Genomic DNA, 24,361 nt, shown 5'->3' with positions numbered 1-24,361 from the left:
AATGAGGGCAGAGCGTTGACTCTCAAATGGATCATCAAAATAATGCGCACGTAATGTTTCTGGCTCACACATCTGACGTCAACGGCACAAATTGTGGTTGGAAAAGAACTGTAATGATAATGACAGGCAGCAACGGGTTTGATTTTATCATCATATACAGATTTTTTTCTTATAGGATTATAAGAGTCAACTCATTGTCAAGCCACACAATAAGCAGATAACAGGCGTAATATTTACTGAACAGATGTCCTGCTGTAATCTCTGTTGCTGCGGATGTTTGTACTGTCCACACTCACAATCTGTGTCAGATTCAGACTCCAACATGGAATTATGAGTTCGAGAAGTTCCTGTTTCCAATCAATTGGTTTTTTTTAAACTTAGTTTTACAGTTTCAGTTTTCTTTCAGAACCTCTACACCTGAATCAGAAGAAAATGGGTTTTTAAGGAGTCCTCTTAAAAAAAGTATCAGTGGCGAACCTTCGCTTCTCGATCACTTCCAATTTTTGCGAGAGAGGGAGCGAATAGAACATTTGCTTCCTGTCGCGAAGCAAATCTGCAGCATGGCTTTGTGTGGAGTTCAATGTTGGTGAAATTTGACCCCTAATATCCGCTTCTTATTCATGTGTGTATGACCCTGCCCTGAAGTTCAACTGAGGGGCTGCAGTTTGAGATCAAAAACAAGGACTTTTTAGAAACTATAATTCATGAAAAGAATTGAAACCGTAGAGCCAGAAATGAGCATAAATCAACAGTTGACCACCTTGGAATAATGCATGAACACTCCTTATGCCAACATAAGCGTATTCGAGGAGTAAAGGTTACAGCACAAGAGGGAAGCTGTGATGGTTTAGAAAACGGACCCTGGTTCCTGGAGATACAGGTAAATATATCCATCCGTCTGCCACTTGCTAGTCAAATATTCTTCAATGAATCCTCTCCTGTTGGAGAGGCAGAACTCTCTTTTGCCTAATTGCCTCTGCACATTATTGGCGTTATTTGAAAAAAATTCTACTTAGCTACAAGAGTGCTGTCTGCTCCAAGCTAAAATGTACTGTTGTGTTTGTGAAATTGCAAATGCAAATAACCACAGCTTTTGGCATTATCACAAGAAAACAAGCAAATGCAGGCATTAACATAATGCAACTGAGAATTTCCCGACTGGTAATTAGAAGGGAAAAAAAAAATCTATATACATCTATTTATTCATCCACCCATCTCCTGAAATTATTCCGGAGAATGTGAGAATGCAAATGCCTGAGGCAGAGGCTCACTGACAATCTCCAAGTTTTTCCTGCCTGACCCTAACCCCTAGTAAAAGTTCCAGAGAGTGCCGAATGAGATGTTTGTATTATTTTTGTTTTTTCAGTTTTGCGTCCGTTGGGTGTGAACTTTGAAAAACAACGAGATTTGAGAGTTTTCGGTGATATGTTGATGTGCTGTAAACAAAAACATGTGATCTTCGCATTGGAATTTATATATTTTGCCCTCCTGCATCCTCTACCCAGGCTCCAACCCTCCCCTGAACCCTCTGGAGATTTTCCTGCAGCATTCTTCATATGTGAAAGGTAAACTCCACTATTTGCAGAGTTCATGTCTGAAAACAGCTTCAGGCTAAGCTGAGACACCCTACAGAGGAAACTCATTTCGGCAAGTGGGATTTGTGATCTCATTCTTTCGCGCACACTAACCGAAGCTCCTGACCACAGGTGAGGGTGCGAGTGTGCACAGACAGGTAAAATCAAATATATGTGAGCATGGGTAACAAAGTCTCCTCATCTGTTTTCAGGCAGCCAGTGTGTGTGTGTCTAACGTGGATATTTACTGGAACAGATCTAAGGAGAGTGTGTTTGTGTGTTAACGCTAAATTGGACGTGATCACGGTGAGGCTCCCTAATCAGCCAACGCAGTCTGCTCAACCCCAACGACCCAGTCACACATTTCAAGCACACTCGTCTCTGCTTCGTGAAGGTCACATGGCTTGTTACGGGTTGTTTTCATGCCAGTCGAAGGCTCTGTTCACCTGAGCCGAGGGCTAAAAACCTGGAGAGGACGGTACAAGGCGCTGGCCATGAAGTAAACAAGGGTATCAGGCAAATACACTTATGAGAGCCGCAGAAAATGGGCTGTTATCTGACTGCAGTGTGTCAGAACCAGTCAGGTTGAGTCCTCCTTACCCCATCTCCCACTGAGCTGCACTGCCTCCCTACAGAGCCGACCCTAATGTATCAGGGGGAGGTGTGGCTGAATCAATACCTCTCTAAGAAAAATGCCTCTCAACCAGAATGGCAGCCTGGCTGATGTGAGCGACCCTCTCCTGATGCGCCAATCTACTTTTTTACACTTTCGGGAACCCAGCAGGAGAAGAAGACACGTGTCCTCCGACAACGCTTTTTATGGAAAACTTCTCAGGACGGAGATGCGATTGAAATAGACTGTTTCTGCCGTTGCTTGATACAAAGAAAACTGATTGAAGTTGCCATGGAGGCTTAAGTGGATAATGGGGTCTGAAGGGGTTTGTCACTAAAACAAACAGACCTGGAGTGTCCTGATGAAGTGCTGCCGGGCTGATGAAAAGCCCAGATATGCCTCCTGCGACAAAAATCACCTTATATAGCTGCCCCTGCCCGAGGAAAAGTCTGATGTGGAAATGAAATTGCACATTTCCCGAGGTCTTGAAACGAAGGAGGCCGCGACAGGAGAAAAAGCCATTCCATTTATGGCACAGGCACCTATGCGTGGAGGGGTGGGCTTGTATAATTATCACCAAGGACCTATCCGACGGAAAGCTGCAAATTAAACGGCAGTAAAAGTTAATGTTTAAAGGGGCCCGGTGCAACTCGCAGGGCTGTTACTGATTGTGAAGTGGATGGTGAAATTGAACGAGAGCCGAGCGGTGAGGACGGGACAGGAGAAGGGGTGCTTATGGGGAGTGGGCCGCAGCCCACCTGAGCTGGGACAGGAGCTTTCTCCAGGTCATCATGGACCTGACAGACATCCCCCAATCTCCACTGCACAGGCTGTTAGATGTGATCAGTGCAGGGGTTGCACACACTTCCTGAGGCAAAGTGATACCTATAACACAGACAATCCAACACTAACAGAGGGAAATGAACCTGCTCCTGATTGGCGGCTGGGCTGCACACAAAAGCAAACTGAGTTTTTGTTTGTATTTGCAGAGGAAGCCCCCCCCTGCTCAGGAAAGTACACACTCGCATTCACCGGGCTGCAGATAAACACAGCCATTTCAGGTTTGACTGTGCAGCCACCCTCCCACCTCCACCTCCGCTTTTACCTTGACGCCTTCCTGATGAAGTAGGAGTGGGTGAACTCCAAGTGGTCGTCCAGCCACGCTTCCATCCTCTCGCTTTCTGGGGAGCAGCAGTCCTCCATGGCGCAAAGGAAGCCGACGACAAGTCTCCCACCGTGCGCTCCGGTTCCCGACTACATGTAGCCCCCCCCACACACACCCCCCGGTGCGCGCGCGCGTAAAACCCCGGTGCCAGGAGAGTGTGTGCGGAGAAAGAGAGAGAGAGGAGGAGAGAGAGGGAGAGAGAGAGAGAGAGAGAGAGAGCTGCTGGTGCTGGCGGGCTGCTCGGTCGGTGCACGCGGATCATAAAGCGGTGACTGTGCGCTTCCTCTTTGGTGAAGCGACTGTTGTGAGGAGTAGAGGGAGAGAGAGAGAGAGAGAGAGAGAGAGAGAGAGAGAGAGAGAGAGAGAGGAGAGAGGATCACCCCCCCCTCTGTCACACTGTTTTGATAAAGGACGCCACAAACGTACACAACATCCATTCGTTTACAACTCGGGGCATCCATAAAGTATTATTCTTATTATAGAACACTGGACGTTCCTGGAAACTTAAAACAAACAAAAATTGGTACGGCCCAAGTGGGAATATGGGCCTGGTGATATTTAAAGACTGAAGGAGCAGCGGGAAGTATTTTGGAATCTTTTTTTGGGGCTTTTGTTGGCCGGACATAGAAATAGATTTGTGTAGCTCGATTAGTAAAAGGAACACAGTGCATGGACCAGTGGATTCCTGGTGATTAAAAAGGAAATGTGGAAAAGTGGAAATGGGATTTTGCATAGTCTATTAAAGTGTGTTTCCAGGTGTTGGGGAGTGAGGCTACATTGGATAAAGGTGGATGGCATACGGATGTGGGCCACCGTCGGGAATGATGTGGCATATCTGGCCGTCTTGGGGCCCAGCAAAACGGATGTGAGCCCAAAGTTGCCCACTTATAAAATAGCAAATGTCCCAAAACATACACCTGGAAGAAACTCAACACGTTAGCATAGAAACTCTACGGCCACTAGCGTTTCGGCGGTTTAATTGCAGAGTGACACACACACACACACACCTGAGCACAACTATGAATGCTCACAACAACCCGGGCCCCATGTGTAGGCTACGTGTGTTCCTACGGCGTAGTTTCAACGCAGACCCATGAGTTGGCCTTAATCTGGACGTGACCCTAAAGTGACCCATGTGGTGACATAGATACATTACATTGTCAGGGTAGGTTTTACACTTGACAGAGCTTTTTCACATCAGGGTGACCAGTTCTGCTCATATCCAAGCGTGAAATGAAATGTGTGAAATTGATGGAGTGCACATTCAAAGTGAATATCTTGTGATGCATTGTGCACCTTCACAATGGTACATATACATTTGTGTCAGAATCTCAGTTTGATACATTAGTCCAAATAGATGTGACTTTCAAGACTGGTCGGAGGTTGACAGCTTCTGTCTGAACTGTCTCTCTCTCCACCCTTGTCTCCACTGAAGAGCCACAAATATAAAGCCTCCACAAAACAAATATGAAGAACCTCACAGGGAAATGTCCTGGGAAGGTTCAGAAGATGTTCCCATCTGGTTACAAAGTTACATTCCCCAAGGGCACGTGTTGTGGTTTAAGATATACAGTAGTTTGTAGAGTTACTCAAAGCAGATGAGTAACTCCACAAACTAAAAACATCAGCAGAGGTGTTTCAGTTTCAATTAGTTGCCTGACAATGTTTACATGACCTCGAATGATGGGTATGTTGGGGCCTTCTGGGAATTCTACAGGAACTCAATTTCTGGAACAATCTTTGAAGGTTGTAAGAAAAATTTGGGGGATTTTTCCATCAGCTTAAAACTGAGACCCAAACCAGAAGAGCTTGTACCCAAGATTTTGAAAACCCCCACCCTGCTGAACCCTGCTGATTTGAGGATCCTCAGGGTTCAGGGCAGGTAGCAGAACTCAAGTTTAGGGTACCTGCAGAGAAAGACCACAACATGAACCCAATTGATGCCGGCAGTATCAAGGTTATAGTATTACACTGAAGCCCCAACTGAGATCTTCGACTAAGTAAAAATTGAAGGATCTCATGCAAATACCCTACGTAGCAAACAGCAGGGGAATAGAGTAGATAACTATACAGATCCTAAATTAAACACTCGTTGAGTTTGTGTACAATGACTTCCCTTTGCTGTATGATGCACATTTATCATCTCCAGAGAGGTTTTTTCATTCATTTCTATTTAGATATTTGGTTTATACTAAACTGATTCATAGCAGCTGCAAAGTAGACCTTTTAGCCTTGGCATCTGCAGTAATAACTTCCCCAGAAAGATGCAGATGGCTTCTCACACTCTAATAAGTAGTAGACACAAACAAGGCAAATATTAACCGTGAGAAATTGGTCTTTTTTTTTTAAACGCGGGCATGTATTTAGAGAAACACAGAACAGTTTTCCGACGCCGAAACATTTCATGAATTTAAAATATAAGCACAAATGATCATCTCTGTCAGCTTCCAACAGCTGACACTGGTTGAAATTTCATTATATATAATTGGAGGAAATTGAAGGGATTCTTTTGAGAGGGCAGATTCTCCCACGCAAATCATCCATTCATTCATCTCTTTTGACCTTAGCCTGCATACTGTAATTAAACAGCTAATTCCAAATAAAAATCCACAACAAACCCCTAGCGGTAATTAACTCTTCAATTTTCTGTGAATCACATATCGCAGGAGTGGCTCAGGAGCTTTTTATTGATGAAGTCTAATGGCTTTCAGCCTCTGTGTCTGCTGCTGGTCTCCAGTGTCCTCCCAGCTGGACACGCTGTGCCGCCGGTGGTGTTACCTTACCGGCAGATGGTGGCTGGTCGTCCCCGGGGGTAGCCCACCAGCAGCACCCCCAACCCCCTCCGAGCCTTCCATCACTCCCAACAGCACAAAGAGCCAATCAGAGACAAGAGAGCCTCCCGTCAGTCCAACGGTGAGACTGAGAAGGGAAACGCATCTTTCTATCTATCTATCTATCTATCTATCTATCTATCTATGTTCATGATAAACGTCTCCATTTGATTTGTCCATGCAGGAGGACGTGATCACGCTGATCACTAACCCAGTGCAGCTCCAGACACTTTGGAATTCTGCTTAGATTGAGAGGCTGATCGACGGGTTGGCGAGCCCTGATCTAGCAGATGTTCAGATAACTCAGTGCATAAGTGAGAAATTTGACCCGTTGGTGGCGCTAAAGGAAAAGTCAGGTTTACCAAAGTCAGTAGGAGTCATCCTCTGGGGAGTGTGAATGTGCCAAATACCATAGCAATCAGCATACTAGTTTAATCTATTCTTGACCAAAGTGAGTGACTTACAGTAATTTTAGGTTGTGTTCACAAGATTGAAATTGCTTAATTCATGTATATCATAGGTGTACAGTATAAAAACGTTACACAGGAATAGTGTGATTGGCTTTTGTAAACATCTATTTCCAATAATCTATAGATTATCAGTTTTAAATAAGTTTGAATGATGTTGCGCAATCTCCGAATTCACCAGATGCTTTGTGTCTGCTTTAGAATGTGAAGCACAAGTTCTCTTCCACAAATAAAATCTTCAGGTATTTGTACTCCCCACCACACACACACACACACACACACACACACACACACACACACACACACACACACACAGAGTCCCTCAGGCTCTCTGACTCTTGAAGTTCTAAATGTGTTTCAGAGCTGCGCTGGTCAAGACTTGTCTGTACCACTCACATTATCCCTCTGTAACCGTGCACCTCCACTTCTGTCAACACACTGACCACAAAGGATAAAACCCTTTACAGTTCTGCTATACTCCACCTATAAATGTGGTAATGGTATAGAACTGGGTTCTGCCTGCAAAGAGGCAGAGCGTGGCATCTAACACATTACACACACACACACACACACCTCCTCGTCTCTCTATTCATCCCCTGTGGTCAGATCAGAGCTGACATAATTGAAAAGCTTTTGTCTGATGGACTGGCCAGATACGATTTGTATGGTGTGTTTGTGCATATGTGTTGGTGTGTATGTGTGTGTGTGGGTGTGTGCGAGAAATAAACGAAAAACGTGAATAGAAGAGCCTCAACATGAATGGAAAAATGACAACACAACTGCAGTGACAACTGATGTTGTCAATAAAAGAAGCAGTAACTTGGAGCACCGTACCGAACCACCTTTGTGAAAAAAAAACTTAAACATGTACTTTGTCTTGATCGGTCCACGCCTCATCTGCTAACATAAAGGAGGCAGCGTTTATGACCTATAAAGCCACCAGGGGGCGATTTGAGGCTTTGGCTTCACTTTTGTGAGCCATCATCCATCTTTACATGCAATCTTTGGTTTTAATGTATATTCCCCAAAGGGTTTCAAACAGCGGGTCAGACACTGACGGGAGCACCAACCTGCGTATTAGATGTGACTGATCCATTTTACCAGTGGCTAATTTTGTTCAGTTGTGTTTCTGCTCGTATGTTTCATGGCTGCCGTCACACAACCCATAGCGTGTTTAATCGACACATAATTGAGAACACGAAAGGAAAGGGGAGGGGTGGCCATTTAGATGAGAAATGTTTTGGTCCCAGAAGCTGGTGAAAATGCGACACCTATTGGCAGTGAATATCGATATCGATAGAGAAAACCTTTATGACACGCTAAGTATATTTTAGACGTCCTACTGGTAACAGCTGCTGGACTGAAGAATATTGTTTGTACAGGGTTGATAGCAAAGCTGTAGAATAACGGCTCAGTTTATTACATTTCTACAGATGCACTCACTTTAAGATTCACGCCTCATAAAGAGTTTTATGAATAGGCATCCACTCACATTGTCATTTCAATCCCAAGAAATACTCCAATGAAACAGAAAATAGTACCAACAAAAAACTACATAGGAGGAGCAACCGTAGATGTGCTTATGTGCAACATGACTAAGGTGTATATAAAGTATATCAAATAAACGCACATATACTGTATACATATAAATGCATCCACACACACTGTGCATATTCATACAGTACATGTCGGTGCTCACGTGATATTCAAATCACAAAATACTGTATCAAACGCATATACACACACATCGCACACACTCATGCATTATGTAACACATTAATGTGCCTGGGGTAGTGTATCAACTACAAACAGGCATGCACACACATCTGAATCCGGAGCACACATACACTCGCTTTCTGTCACACACACACACACACACACACACACACACAAACACGGAGAGAGATATAGAGTGGGCACATTTCTGCTCATTCTTCACTGTGTGTCAGTGGACTTTGCCCTCGAGCCTGTCCGTCTGGAGCCGCTCAGTAAACAAGTCTGAAACATAAGGGAAGGAAATAAAAACCAGAGCAGGACATCGGCTGTACTTGAACCACACACGGCTCACGTCAGCTCACTTGGATGGGATATATGTGGTCAAAGGAAACAGTTACAAATGTAAAACTTCGCTCCTTTTTTGGGCTGATAAAAGAAACCACCACCTTTTTCCCGATGAAACCAAAATCATCACATTCAGTCTACACATTGGCACTTGGAGCCGGAGCTGAACGGCTTTAAGTTTTGACAACTCAGCAGCACAATCCAGCGTTAAGTCGGCCCTGCCAGAGGCATTATGCTGAGAAAAAAATTCAGTCGAGGAGATAAAAGCCTTCTTTTCAGCATCACCTCGGATCCTGAAAACAGGGCTGCTTGCGAGCAGAGCTGCGTTTAATGGCTTCCCTTCATCCAGCAAATGTTTGAGGAAACACAGACATGTGTCTGCACAGCGTCAGTACAGAGCGGGGACAACAGGAATAAATCTCACAAGAGGAGAGCGAGAGCGACGGAGCTGCTCGCTTTCAGCTACAAAGGCAGCGTTGCTATGAAATGGCCACAAGCAAAGTGACAGTGGTTTGCGAGAAAAGTGACATAATCTGTCCTTAAAGTCTTCAACTGTTTGCACCGATCTACTGACTGGAACACATAACTTTCTGTGCCGGCAATGTGTTCATACAGAAATATAAAATCCCATTTTAGGGCTTTTCATGGCAAAGAGCAAAAAACTGATGGAAATCCTAACGGCACCGAAACCGGTAGACTTTTTAAAAAAGCTGTTGCAATTTGGATAATAGTTCTTACTTGGATGTTCCAGCGGCTTTAGGTGTGCAAATAAATCTAGAAATTGCTTTATAGTGGTGTTGATGTTAATCTGTGTAACTATCTAGAGAGAAAAATAAATTGGTGCATGGAAAGTTGGACTGGCGCTGGCTCGGATGCCTCTCATGTGATGAGTACGACTAATTTAGCTGATTTCCAATCTCGCGTATCCCAGTGCATGCTGGGATACGCCGGGGAGACACATTGCCGCAATCTGCAAGGCGAGTGTGACACTACGTTGGATTCCGTGTTCAACCATTAAAACCTCAATACCCAGTTTAAATATAGTCAGTATATGTTCACGTACACATTCACATCTGAACTGAACTTTCCTCTTCACAGTCAGAGTTTTGGAGTGATGCAGTAATTGATTGCCTCTCCACCCCCACAGAGGATGAATGGTGCATGATAACAGGCACCCAGCTGAAACATTATCACCCATTTGCATGGCCTCTTAGCTTCTTGATGAGCGTTATGCAGATGAACCTGGAGTCAAAGTTGTTTTGATGAGGAGAAGATTTGCCATCCCAGCCGTAACGCCCCCACGTTCATATACTTAGATTGACATGTGTCATCTACACTAGTACATCTCCCCGAGGGGGGTGGAGATGTCAGAGGTCAACTGGGACGTGAGCACTTATTGCTAAGGGAGCTGACACCGCTAAGTAATTATTACACTTATCTAGAAAATGATGGACACCTCCTGTTGTGAGCGTCGGCATGCCGACAAACTCAAGATACCGAAGAGAAAAGCAAGAGCCAGATGAGGAAAACCCTCAGTCTGGAAAATCACACAAGTAAAAGGTTTGTATTTATAAAGAGCTTTTCTAGTCTCTTAAAGTGCTTTACAGTACAGTTTTGTTATTCACCCATTCACACACACACATTCAGTGCACCAATGTGCAGCACTTTCTCCATCATACATCACTCATAACCACTGCCAGCACCGCAGTGGGGTTCAGGGGTTCAGTCTCGCCCAAGTACGCCGAAGCGTACTTGGGCGAGGGGGAGCCGGGGAGACGGGGATCGAAGCCGCCGGCATTCAGGTAAGTGGACGACCCGCCCTAACAATCCCAGCCGCCCCACAAGGCAATGGAAAATAAAATAAAAGAACAAGAACAAATTCAGAGCTCCAGCTGGAAAGAAAGTTTGCTTCACCTTGAAAACGTTAAATGGTAGATGTGAGGTTTCAGCTCAGGGAACATAGAGAGAACTTTTATTATGAATTCAGGCAAAAGGGTGGGAGGGTTTGTAGAGCAAACCAGAGGACATTTTGATCATCTCGAGTGGAACCTTGGAGAGTTCAGCTTTGTAGAGGTAGTTTGTCTTGTGAACTTGCAATTTCCATTTTTATGAAACCTTTGAGTTTTAACGCCAAACCTTATGAAATTTATGTTCACTACAACACAATTTCCCCCAAAATCTGCAGATTCCGCTTGGGTTCGAACCACAAATAATACATATCTGAGTTTAATGCCCTCTTTCCTATCACTGTTACCCCAGAGGACTTTGGCTTTTTGCTTCATGCCTGGGAATCCTTTCACTTCCCCGTTCATCTATCTCGCATGAAAGATGTTTGTCCTGATCTCAATTACTGTCCAGATTTATGGCCGTCTCTGCAGTCATAACAGCTCCCATAACTCAGCAGAAAATAGACGTACAGTAGACGTTGCCATCTGGAAGGCATCTATCAGTTTGCATATAGATTTATCCTTGGATTTTACTGCATTGTTTGCCAGCGACCTTATTCCGAACTCTGAGTTTGGTTAGGTAATGGCCCAGAGGAGCTGTCACACTGATTCCTGCCCTAGTTCGCCTGGAAGAGGGTTGAGTGACGATTTGTTTTCTGAGAAGAACATAGCCGTGCAGTGAGAGACGAGGGAAGGAACCAAGACTCAAGATTTACAATGGCAAATGTGGTTATTAGAGCGAGGATTTACTGGAGGTGTACCACTAAGAGATTTCGGTACAGCTGTAGTCCTTTGAAATGTACTTACATGAGCACGCACACACACACAGACACGCACACTCACACGCACACAGACACTCACACGCACACTCACCAAAATAAAGTAATAATGACATGCAGAACTGTAAAAGTGAATTGTCAGTCAAAGTTAGAGTGATTATCTCAAACCAGTGTTTTCAAACCTGATGCTATCAATTTTTTGTATTATTATTTCTTTTTTGTACTTTTTATTCGCAAAGAGCAAAGTAGGAAACATTTAGGTCACACACTCATTCTTCATCCTACACTGAGCACCACTATCACCACTTAAAATGACGAGAATCGCCAGCAGCAGAATAAAATAAATAGCTGGAGTTTGCACTCGGCCAAAGAATGTTCATGAAGGTTAAGAAGCTGAGAAAACCCAAATGTATCAATGATTTAAACACATCAAACTCATAATCTATTGTTATTTCAGTGTGTTCAATATGTTTATTTTGCTCAATTCTGAAAATGTTTGATCAGTTTTTTTTTATGTAGCTGTACACATTATCTATTAAAATGCAGCGATGATACATTGGCTCCATGTTTGATTTAAGATTGATATTAAAATTGTATAGATTACCTTTAAGGCTCTTCGTGTCTCTGATCTTTTATTTACCTCTGCGCAGCCTACGATCTTTGGTCTGCTGTCACTTCCTGAATCTATAGGCCGAAAACTGGGGGTTTGCAGTCGGGGCCCCAAGGCTCTGGAATGAATTTCCAGTGGAAATACAGTCTTTGAAATCTCTACCTCTTAGGGCATGTACCTGAATATATTTGGGGTGTCACCAGTAATTATTGTTCTTTCATCTCTATTATTATCATTATAGCCATCATTGTTTATGTACTTTCGTCTGTATTTGTAACCACTTGTTGTTAAATCATTAAATAAAGTTATTGTCATTATTATCAAATTTGTAAATGAGTGACAATGGCTGCACATCTTCACCAAGCCACTACGGGGCGTTGTGGCTACAGTACCTGTTGAGAGCGCGCAAGCAGCGAACATGAACACATTAGGAAGAAGAAGACTTGTTGCCTGCTAACAACATTATCTTATCTAAATTGATCGTAAATTGGCTGCTGTTGTCCACGGGGTCTACGAACCTGGTTAATTCCGTTTTCTTCCACAAAGAAGCAAAAAAAAAAACAACTTTGGACAATAATTCACCTGCTAGCATGACAGCTAGCATTAGCTTTGCTCCTCCGGAGGATGCTAGCTCTGCTCCCCGAGCTGATGCTACTGGCTGGGGGATCACGTCACAACACACGTGACCACACGTTCACTTGCCAGCCAACCAGGAGCCTCCACTGCATCGGAGCGCATGGACCTAAATGGACCTTTTATCGACAAGTTCGTCCAATTCTTGGTTAAAGAATCATTTTGTCTGCGCAAAGGTAAGAGGGAGGCTTTTGCTTTTCATTAAGTGTCAAGTGGTGTGCTGTCATTTTGTTGTGTTTCACATTTCAGTCAAACCAGTGCAGTAATTGAGCTGTGGCACGTAAAGTAGTTACACCCATAATAGCAACAATTGGGTTGTTTAATTGAGTTTTTATCAGTGAGGTTCTGTGCTGGGTCAAATGAATCGGCAATCAAAAGTCAATGTTTCTACTTCTCTGTCACTTCGTATCATTCACTGCACTGCAGAGATATTTCTTTTTCCTGCTACAAAATGTTCAGCCTGTAAAAATGGTAAATGGTCTGTATTTGTATGGAGCTTTTCTAGTCTTGATGACCACTCAAAGCACTTTACAATACAGTTCATTGCCATTCATTTGTATGCAGGCGCACCCCCGCCAGTGGGCGCACATTGTCTGTCCTTCTGGGGGCAACTACTTTGGCACGACACTGGCTACAGGACCCAGCCTGAAGCCGCGCCACCGCTGCTGCACAGACAGCTGTTCACCTATTTATTCACAGTTCAGTGAAGCTCAACTCACTACGCAGAACCCTGAACTGGAGAATCAGTCGTCGTTGCTGCTGTCGTGAACAGATGATGAGTTTGTTTATTCAAAGTTAATCAATGTTAAACGCATCATGTTTAACATTGTCCAAATCGCACCAAATGATTGATTGCTGCGATTCCCTGGGTCCTGAAAAGCACACACGCCAAGTGTGCAGCTGATACGATGGACGGTTCTCGAGATATGTGAGCCACAGACAGTGGGGCAGACATTCTAGAATTAGGAAATAGAAAATAATTGTTGTTGCAATATACTTGATACAATTTTTGCAAGTAGTGAACTCTTCTGTGTGTGTGGAATCTATCCATCTATCTATCTATCTATCTATCTATCTATCTATCTATCTATCTATCTATCTTTTCTTACTTTTTTCGTTGCTAAATCACATTTAATTTAGTAATTGATAGAAAGGTTTGAACTCCAATATTAGATTACATTTTTTGACTAAATGCTTTTGAACACTGTTTATGGCATAACTGGCATTTCATGCAGATGGTGGCCTCATTTTTCGGTTTCCTCTGCGGTCCAGAACTGTGCCTTGTTATCCTTTCAATTATCCTAATAACATACACCAAGTTTTTTTTTTTCAATTATCGTTGGGAAAATTTATCATATTCCATGGAAACTAGTTAAATGTGCCACTTATTCTGCCCAGTTTCCTCGTCTGCCAGTGTCAAACTAGAGTAAGACATTTTCAAGTTCACCGCAAAGTGTCCCCAAAAAAAAGGTTATAAAATAAGTGGGCTATTTCCTGTGAAGTAGAGAACTTTTCCCAAGAAAGGCAGATTCCTCAAATGGGTACAAAAGTACACAGAATACAGTCAGTTATACATCGTGTTTAAGTTGTTGGTCTTTCAATTCAAAACATTTCTTCTAGACAATTAGGAGCTCTGTGAGGCTGTAGTGAGGCATTGCTGTGCCTGAGTGTAAATGCTCAAATTAGCATGCTAACATACCAATGTGTTGGCACTCTGATGCTTGCCAAGTTCACCATCTTAATTTGGCATAACTGTTTAGCATATTTAACATGTTATCATTTGCTAATTTACACAAAAGCTAAGTTTTGAACAAAATAAAAACTTTGAACTGATGACAGCGCGATGGAAACTCGGAAGATCACCAAAGTGCATATGTGTGTGAACCACATTGCGTCACAGTTTTTCTAGTAGTTACCAAGGTAGTTCACTAAAAGCCAAAAATGTCAACCTTATGGTGCCAGTATAAAAAGTCGGAGCATCATGCCATGCAGCTACAAAAAGAAAAACAAACCTCAACTCAAAGTTCTGGAGCTTTTTTGACCCTCTTCACCAGCAGACACTGTTTGCTCAGTTGTCATGGAACTGTAATTCTAAGTACTTTTATGACTTGTTGTCCACATTTCCTCAGAAGGATTTGAAAAACACACAGTCACCGAACAGATATTCAGATTGTGTGTGAGTCTGAAAATCCCAGACTTTTGCACTAACTGGTCAGACAGCGCAGCAGTTTGCCAGTTGTCTGGGTGTGGGAGCGTCCAGGTGCACAGCAAGTAAAAGTAGAAACCAGGAGATCAAGCGGTGGAAAGATTTGTCACAGTAAACTGACCTAACAGAAATCCTTATTCAGCATAGTCCTCACCACAGTCTGAGCCCGAACCTGAGTCACCAAAAATAAAAAAATAAAGCTAATGCAGAGCGAAAGCTACTTGGCCAACGACTTCAGAGAAGCTGGCCTACTTCAGAATGAACCACCTGCACGAGAGAGCCATATATCTCCAGACAAAGCACCTGTGTGTGACAAATTTCTGACTAAAAAACAGTAAATTGGGGGTAAAAGCTGTCTGCTCAATTGGAAAAAGGCTAACCTTTGGGTGTGTGTGTTTTATAGTTTAAAAATTGTATATTGTGTTCCAGTTACTATAAAATATAGATATACGACATATTTAAGATATGTTCTATACTTGTCTTTTACATCTACCTGTCTATTCCAGGTGTGTGTGTGTGTGTGTGTGTGTGTGTGTGTGTGTGTGTGTGTGTGTGTGTGTGTGTGTGTGTGTGTGTGTGTGTGTGTGTGTGTGTGTGTGTGTGTGTGTGTGTGTGTGTGTGTGTGTGTGGAAGGAAAATCACCCCATGGAAACACTGTAGGGGGGAAAAATCAGTGTTGAGTGGAAACACACTCATTAACGCTGTTTGTGCAGGAGTGTGTGTTGTGTGATGCCCCAGGGTTGTGCTCAGATGTTGTTTGGTTACTAGCCTACACACACACATGTATACTGCACGCACACTGTGTCCCATGATGCACTTGTGTCCACACAGGCCTGATCAGTACAAACTGCTCATCCACATGCTCCCTGGTCAATAATTACAGCACATGAGTTATGCTGTGATCATAACATTTCTTAAACTGAAATGATTAAAGCCACTATTTGTACATCAGTAAATGATAAATATATGTTTTTAAAACCAAAGTAAAATTTCTTTGAAGCTAAACTATGTAGCTTCTGCTGAACAATGTACATACTACATTGTGGCAAGTACAGGATACTGGTAAATGTAATGTAAGAGAAGAGTCATAAAGTCAGTGGGATGATGTAATGTCAGTTTCACAGCCAATGCCTATCTAAAGTTTAACTTTTGACACCATACGATACTGAACTAGTCTTACCAGACCAAATAAGGATGTAGCAGCAAAACCCTGAGTGCACTGACAAGAGCAAGGGTCCAATTGACTTTTGTAAGAGAATCAATTGGTAGTCCTTCTGTTGAAAATTAAGTGTATAGAGTATATAGAATTTAACTTTGCAATGCATTCCACATGTGAAATAAAACCCTACCTATACACAGACCACAGGGATATACAGCTATCCTGATCATGTACATTCAAGCTAATCCTTTTGGTCAAGTGTGTCAGAACATTTCTGGAATCGAGTTACTCTTCTATTATTGTATGTTTTAGTGGAAATAAAGTGACCTGCGGGGACTTTTAAACGGAGCTCCTCGGGTTTCTGAGGACCTGCCGCCCTTCTAAGAAGATTTTTGCAGACTGAAGGGTGTTGAAGTGGGAAATACATAACACAATATGACCACTCGCTGTTCCACTAACCACAATACAGTCGTGTCTAGGCTGCAAAATATATCAAGTCAGCTAATCCTGCCTTAGGCTTTAAAATCTGTTATTTCAGTGTCGTCAGGTTGTTGTTTGCCATTAAATGGAGAACATATTTACTTATAAAGCCCCCTCAGGGGTAGTCCAAGCTGTAATGGGACATGTCGCATCCGGTCTTAAGAAGCTTCTGACCTTCCTTTAAGAATTCTATTAGTGTTTGTGTCTCATCATGGAGTAAAAGCTGCTTTTAGAGGATGTTAACCCCCTGAAGAGTAGAACACATTTCCCTGTTTCAAGGCTGTTGCCTTTTTATTTAGAATGGTGTTGTTGTTAAACACTACAAAGTACTTACAGGTGCTAGTGGGCAAATGTTCTTCATTTGCATGTAGCCGTAATCAGATGAATGCCTCTGCTGACACTATGTATAAATGATCATCCTACTATATGGAACACATATTCTTCTGGCAGTCACACATGTTTACACCCACACATTAAAAGGCAAACATACTTCAGTGATGTAGCACTGTTCTTTCATTGAGATAGGAATGGTCATAAAAAAACAGTACAGGCTTTTACTCCCTAGTATAGGCTAAACTCTAACAACACTCAATCCCCCAAATCCCATAATGCATCTCATAAGTGTCTTTTGTAAGTCTTGCCGTGCCTCATATATGGTCAGATGTTTAGTGGTCTTTCATAGTCCATTTCAAGATCATCAGCTAAAATAACCCTTATTATTTAAGACTTGCTACAAATAATCCCAATGAAATCACCCGGGCTAAAGACTACTATACACATGGTGAAGTGCCCCTTTAAATTGAGGCTAAGTGACTTCAAGTTGTAAAATTGTTAAGGTGACCAGACTCCTGGTTTTAAGCTGGGTGTACCAAGACTATGATGCTGGTGGCTCTGTCTTATAAAACCAGTCATTATGCTAACTTTTTTTTTTATCTGGCTGTCTAAAGCCAGGAGGCAAAATCAGGCTTTTTATAAGATACCAGCATGTTCAGGTCCATGGGTTGAAGGGCACAGTAGATGTACTAAGCCCTAACCCATTTGATAAACACCTGTGGTGGTTATGCAAATACAAATGCATGTGCATGCATGTGCAGTGTAGTTAAGGGTCTCATTCTGAAAATTGATATAACAATATTCAGTAACATCTGAAAGAAGATATTTTACAGTCGACATCATTCCCCCTAATTCCAACTGATGTCCATAGCCCTAGATGAAAAGCTTACCTTTTTGTATTTGTTGGTGTACTGGCCTGCATGGTTTTCTGCTTTGTCCTGGCTGTATTGATGCTGCTTGTCTAATCTTTAGCAGGTTTGTAAATGGCTTTAGTAACGTTTTCTCTAACTTTAAGGTTGAATTACTCGCAGAGAGGTAACGCCACTGAAATCCAATATCATAAGCTACTTCCTGTTAGTCTAAACAGGTTGAGCAGCAAAAACAACTTTTGAGGAGGACATATACAAAACACGTCAAGCAAATTTTCATATTACTCATAAAGTCTTGCCCACAAGTTATTTGACATTTAAATCCGGAGCGTAGAGGTGTTCATCGCACCTGGAGTCTTATACAGGGAGATGTAAACTTGCCTCATCTGTGTTCTGACACCCTGACTGTTTATAGAGGAAAGGTATAGGTTCTGTGGTTCAGCATGCTCCATGTCAACTGCGTGAACAAGTGTCAGTCATGCAAGGAACTAAAGAACACTAACTTTCAATGTAATAGAGGGAGAGAGACGTGCAACGTGAAAAGGGACAGGCCAATGTCAGAGTTCTAAATAAACTGAAGGAATTCATTTATCATAGTTTGGCTGCTGGTTTGGCCTGCTTAGGTTCTCCTCCTTAGAGTCATAACACAGTAAAATGTGATATTTAAGACTAAAAACCAGTGCATCTTATACATTCCTTTAATGTCATGACCACTGATGTGCCTTGAAAATATATGCCCATAAAACTGCTTCGAAATCATAGAAAAAGGTTTCACCTTTTATTCAGCATGTAAACAAATATAGGCAAAAGTCGCTCCCTGTTAACTGACTCCATGGCAACATTACACTCCACTTAAATTATTGGAGCTGTGCAATTGTCATAGTGTCAGACTTTGAAACCTATTTCTAAAAAGAAACATAATTAAGAATAAGGATTTTTTGTTATTTGCATAATTATAAATGTCACTGTGTTTTTTTTACTTAGCGTTTTCTTCAGCTGCAACAGAAGCCAGAAGTTCCCTCTGTGCTCACATTACTAACTAAGGAAGTATAATTAACTAAGATGTTAGTAGATCAAAGTCGGTAAAACATCAGTTAAGAATCAGTTAGTAGAATGATAAAGCAACTGTTGGCTACAGATTCCCACCTGGAATATCTACACATCATAGAGTACAGTAAACATTAACTAATATTGATCACTCTCTTCAGCGTGTGTACTGTAACTGTGGTACTATCATAGTTTTTACAATCATAGCTTGTACATCCAGTTCCTAATGATAGTCTGAATGTCAAGTCCATCCTGTCTGTGGCAATTATCAATTTTATCTGCTAATAAGTGCTGAAACAAGCAGATCATTTGTCAGGCCAGTCTGTGAGGAAGTGGACTTCAGTCAGTAAAGCAGAGAGCAAGAACACACCTCTGAGATGGGCCACAAATTAATAATGTGCTGTTTCAGTCAACTCATACTCTTTTCTTTATCATTAAGAATATAGCAAACGTCTTCTGCAACTAGACATAACATTCACTGTGAAGAAACCGTATGTCCACCTCCTCACCCATTTATCTCATCATTGGTCATAATCCAGTTTCCTGCAGAATGTATTCAACCTATAGTGATAACTAGTGTGCACATGCACGCGCACAAAGGTCACTCTCACTTGCAACAGATTCAGAGGGACAGGTACACAGACTGAAGAGTGAAAGATAAGTTCTCGTATGAGAGAAGGAACTGCAATGCATTCCACTAACTATGCCACAAACTATGAGGTCTGACTGTCTGCGTGCACGGTCAAAACGTTATGGACCATAGCACAAGGATGCGGCACTTCGCAGTAGCGTTAACACGCAGCTGAAGGTGCAACAATACCTGATTCAGAGGTCCTGACACTAAGAAGCATAAAAAGACAGTATCAATAATAAATCTTTTACATTTATAAGAAATATTGCACTTAATAATTACTAATGTTGCTCCATATCTGCCGGATGACATGGACAATTGTTTGCAAGCCAGAGGGCCATATGACATGAAGTGTGTGCCACTGTTAAGTTGTGGAGTTTTGCCTCCAGCTAGTAAAACTCTGTCGTGATTACTGCTTGTTCTGCTGCCCCCAACTGGACAAAAATGTCCATACTAGATTTAGATTGAAACCCTAGCTTGGAAATAAGTGATTTATAAGATGTTTTTTATATTTTATATAATATCACAGCAGGCATATGTCAATGGCATTTTAATCGGTGAAAAGCACAGTACAGTACAGCCATACACTCTTTTCGCTCCACGTCTGCTCAGTTAACTGGATTACTCCCAGTGTGGCTGCGAGCTGATGAATAGCCAGCGGTAGGTGTTAGGTAACATGTTGGGGGAGAGCGAGTTCTGGGCATCCATCATAATCATCGCCGCCCGGGGAGGTCTGTTCTGGATGCTGATGCTGAGTTGGGTGGCATTCAGCTGTGGAGCGGAGGGCTGGCAGAAACAAACCTTGTGGAGAGGCAAAGTCAACCACCTGTTCTACTCATAAGTTTTGGGGGGGAAAACCTCAAATGGAATTGAGTTTTTGTTCCGAAACGCAATCACTGGCGTTGACTGACAAATCCATCGACCTTCATGCATACAGTATTTTTCCAGGGGAGAGCAGTAAATCATGGATACAAGAAATACCTTCTGTGACAAACTATTTAAGGTTTAATCTATGATCCCAAAGTGGAGGACTAGCTATTTTACAAACTTTTAGAGGGTATTAAAATTACCTTATGGTATTTTGTCGTGATGAGAGTTGTTAGTTTGGGGTCACAAATTGGGGTCTAAATGAGCATTGACTGATCCGTCAATCACCATCCTCTTCACCCTCATTCACCAGACAAGTACATCAAAATAAAATGAGTATGAGCATGTATCCAATAATATTTTACTTTTGTTGATACAAAAAGGACGCACTACTTTCTACACCATTGGATGCAAATGATGAGTTACAAATTAATGCAACTTATTGGTTTGGGTCAGTCTTGTTGTTCATATCAATCTGGTTTAGAGCAAAAGCAGGGAGGTATTTTTTCACTTAGGAGTTCTGATAAATCCCCTGTACACTGCATGCTCAGCCACGGAAAAGAGCTGACTCATGCTCATTTAGTCTTGCGGATGGGTCTGGCCTCCCCTCCTATTCAGAATGATTTTAATTTGCCCTAACACTGGTCGGAACAATCGCAGGTTTGCTAGACGAGCCCCTGATGGGAGCACTGTTGTAGCAATTTGTGTAAGAGCCAAGATTGCTGCCTCCGATGTGGAGAAGTCTTTTTGAATAATTTCCTTCATCGTGAAGTCGGTGTGTTCATGTGTTTTGAAGTCAGACTGCAGAAAAAACATTGTCAGGATGACACAGACAAATGCGTAATGTTGTTCTGTATCTTTTGGATATGTGTAAACTGGCAACAATTAATTTATAAAAGTATTTTATCTTTAGTTTGCTGTGGAGCCGAAAGATGATGAATTAATGCAAATTTTGTTGAAATGAACTCGTTGTACTGACATACTCTCAGGCAACAGATTGAATTAGAGAGTAATCTGATGTACCATTAATTAAACCATTATTTCAGCCATAAAGGCATGTAAATAAATGTTATCCTAGAAATGAAACTGTGCAAAAAACTAACATCAGACTAACAATGGACATGAACGATGACACTGTAAGAACATACCAAAATGGAGTAGCTTATATAATATGTGTTACCTTTTGAACTTCTTAGCGCACGTCTGGAGCTTAGTTATTATTAGTGATAAGGTGAAGCTGTAAATCTTTGTCTCCAACCTCATGTCATGGCCATAATAAGCTATCAAATTATTCACCTTCCTCCCGCAGCCCCGACAATGTGTCCGTTCTCGCCCATTCCCAGATTTATTAAATCAGATTCCCGGTTCACGTAAAGGCGTCGTCTGGCTAATACCTCACCTCTGCAGCGGAAACATGTCCTGGATTCTACACATTAGCCAGCTGGCTCTGTCCCGCTATAATAGCTCCTGATAGATACCATGGAGAATGTGGTCTGCTCAGTGTAAGTCATATTTTAGACACAGTGATCTGTCAAGGCTTTCCCGGAGTTGATGTCAAAACTTGCCAGAGGTGTTTAAGTGTGAAGCAGAGGCAAGAAAACTCTAGAACTGTCCTCCTGAGTATTGACCTGAAGACGTGAATGAAAACGTATACTTTCTGAGAAGTTTCTAATAAAGGCTGCCACCTTTAGCAGGTATCTAGATTAGCTAAATGAAGCATACAGCAGCTTTTCCACATCTGTTCGCTTCATTCCACTTCTTCCCCTCTCTCCCCGGGTTACCGTTTTCTTCTACATCTCATCTCATTTTTGAGGTTTATTTTTAACCAACTATGGCTTGGAATAGCTTGCATCCTGAAATGGAAATTTGGGATGAACACAATGGGAACTTGGCTGCTTAACTGTCACCCTCAGAGGGAATAAGTGACTCATGTAACTTCAATAGAAATGACTGCTGCCACACCAACAGAAGAGAGGAAGAAAGAAAGCAAGAAAAAAAGCCAGAAGAAAATGTGAACCAACCAACAAAAACACAGATTTATACTGACACTTGTCCCCATCCAAAACAGCTCACACTCTTTGTACATCTTTGATCCTGCTTTCTTCTTTCTTTTTTCATTATGCAATTGTCGTTCCTAGAGTGACGAAAAGCACATGGCCTTTGCTTACATGTTCCCATTATAAAGTAATAACTTCCAAGCGTGGATTGCAGGCCTAATCCAAATTTAGTCAAAGAGCAGGGCTATTAATCAAACGTTACACCCAAAAGGGTTTTTATATAGCTGCAGAAAGAGAAAATATACCCTATTATAAACACACCACTGTCCACAGTGTTTATATCCAGTCAGGGCTTAGAAATGTAGCATGGCCTCAGTCAAAGGAGAAACAGGTCAGTGTATTTGCAATGGATTAGTGTTTGAAAGGTAACTTTTTTTTAACAGTAACAGAAAAAAACAGCTGCCAGTTTGAAGCTACGTTAATTTTGGCCACTAGGGGACAAGGAAAGATGTTGGAGAAAAAAAGGCAATGTTAAATCACTGTTTTAAATTGTTATGGACACTGAGAACACTGCATGTTCAGGATATTTTTCTGGAATGCTGAAAAATGGAAAATTCTTTAAATTCTGTAAGTAAACACTTTTTATAGACAGGTTACAGTTATTTCGGACTTAATTTATTTAAGGTCGGCTACTATAAGGCCGACAAAAAATATTAAATCAATCAACGGATGTAGTAGTTCTCCACTGCACTTTAATCATGGCTGTGTGGAGACATTTTTTTGAAGAAAATGCAGAAAATATTGTTTCCCAGAGCAGGTATAGCTCTTCTTATTAATATTGTTGTTTCAAAAATGGATAAAACGGGTGAAAGGAGCTTTTCAGCATTGTGTGTTGGTTTTATGGCCCAAAACTTAACTGTTTCAGTTCAGTCTCATGGCTTTTATCAGTGTGACTTATGTTAGAACAGCAGAGGGTGAGTGACTACCTGGTAAATATGGTGGAATATTTTGCAGCTGCAGAGCCAGATATTTCTCACAGTATAGTTGATGGAGCACAAAAAAGAAGTGAAAAAGGAGAGTGGATATTGGACGTTTATTGTTCACTATAGGTGGCGGAAAGACAAATGATATTGTTAATCATTGTGTTTCTTATAAACTATAAGGTGGTAATATGTCCGTGTTGTGTTGTGGCCCAAAAACGATATAAATAAACTTTCTTTCTGGTGTCTGGAATGGTATGTTCAGCGCACATGAACTTGCTGCAGTCTTGTTTCTGGCCTTCAATATCTGTCTGTTTATCCATTCCACTTTCTACACAGACTTTACTGTGATGAGGATTGCCGCTAACCTGGTAGTGTAACATGGGTTCAGTTGTCTGCTGCGTCTGGAAGTGAAGCTGAGTACAGCAGTTTGTGGATTGCAAAAGAATGAGCTAAAAGAAGCTGCAAAGTTCAGTGAGAGTGTGAAAACCTGCAGAGTTGAGTGACATAGTCATTTGATTCACTATCGATACAAAATATTGATTAGTGCAGCTTTAAAGCAGAGGCAGAAAGCTGCAGTGTGGTTTTGTCACTCTAAGCAAAAGCTTTTATTCAACCAAAAAAACGAAGCACAATTCCAAGTAAGCTCTCAATCTTTTGATGTTCCAATGTGGATGCTAATAATACCTCACTGAGGTTTAGCTGCAAAGACACTTTCCACTTTGCCTCATTTCCCACCAAACATATAATTCCTCCAACATGCACACAAGGCTCAGCGCTAAAGCAGCCCTAAGTGCTACATCCCGTCCACATCCCACATTTCAAAAGAACTCTGCGGATAAACATTTCTGATCCTATGTGGTGAAAACAAAGCAAAGGGTCCCCTGTAGGTATTTCCACTGTTAAGCAGACCAGATTGAAAAATGAGGAGCAGATCCAGAGGAGAGGACACAGGGGCCTTATATAGTCAGAACAAACTCATCCTCAGGCTCAGGTAGCCAACAACTCAGGGATTTTAAGCATCCAGAGCTGATGAGCGGTTTCTGAAGATAAGAGGAAAAATGTCAATAATCCTGGGAATAAACTGAACAACCCTGATGTTTATGTGTACAA

The 24,361-nt window shown here is 42.0% G+C and overlaps 1 protein-coding gene across 3 annotated transcripts in view; it reads right to left on the bottom strand.

The window, feature by feature from the left end:
* Nucleotides 1-24,361, bottom strand: part of pde5ab (phosphodiesterase 5A, cGMP-specific, b) — an 82,982-nt gene that overhangs the window by 57,536 nt on the left and 1,085 nt on the right. For 2 of the 3 annotated variants that reach the window (XM_035148189.2, XM_035148190.2), the window contains exon 1: nt 3,293-3,548. The exons of the other annotated variant lie outside the window; for it this stretch is intronic. In XM_035148189.2, the coding sequence (XP_035004080.1) occupies nt 3,293-3,390 (98 nt within the window). In that variant the 5' untranslated portion in view covers nt 3,391-3,548. Of the gene's footprint in view, nt 1-3,292; nt 3,549-24,361 lie in introns of those variants that run through there. 3 annotated transcript variants of the gene reach the window in all.

Source organism: Hippoglossus stenolepis, chromosome 23 (genome assembly GCF_022539355.2).
Source record: "Hippoglossus stenolepis isolate QCI-W04-F060 chromosome 23, HSTE1.2, whole genome shotgun sequence".
Taxonomy (NCBI): domain Eukaryota; kingdom Metazoa; phylum Chordata; class Actinopteri; order Pleuronectiformes; family Pleuronectidae; genus Hippoglossus; species Hippoglossus stenolepis.
The sequence above is the reverse complement of the archived record's forward strand: the minus strand, read 5'-3'. Positions and strand labels throughout refer to the sequence as shown.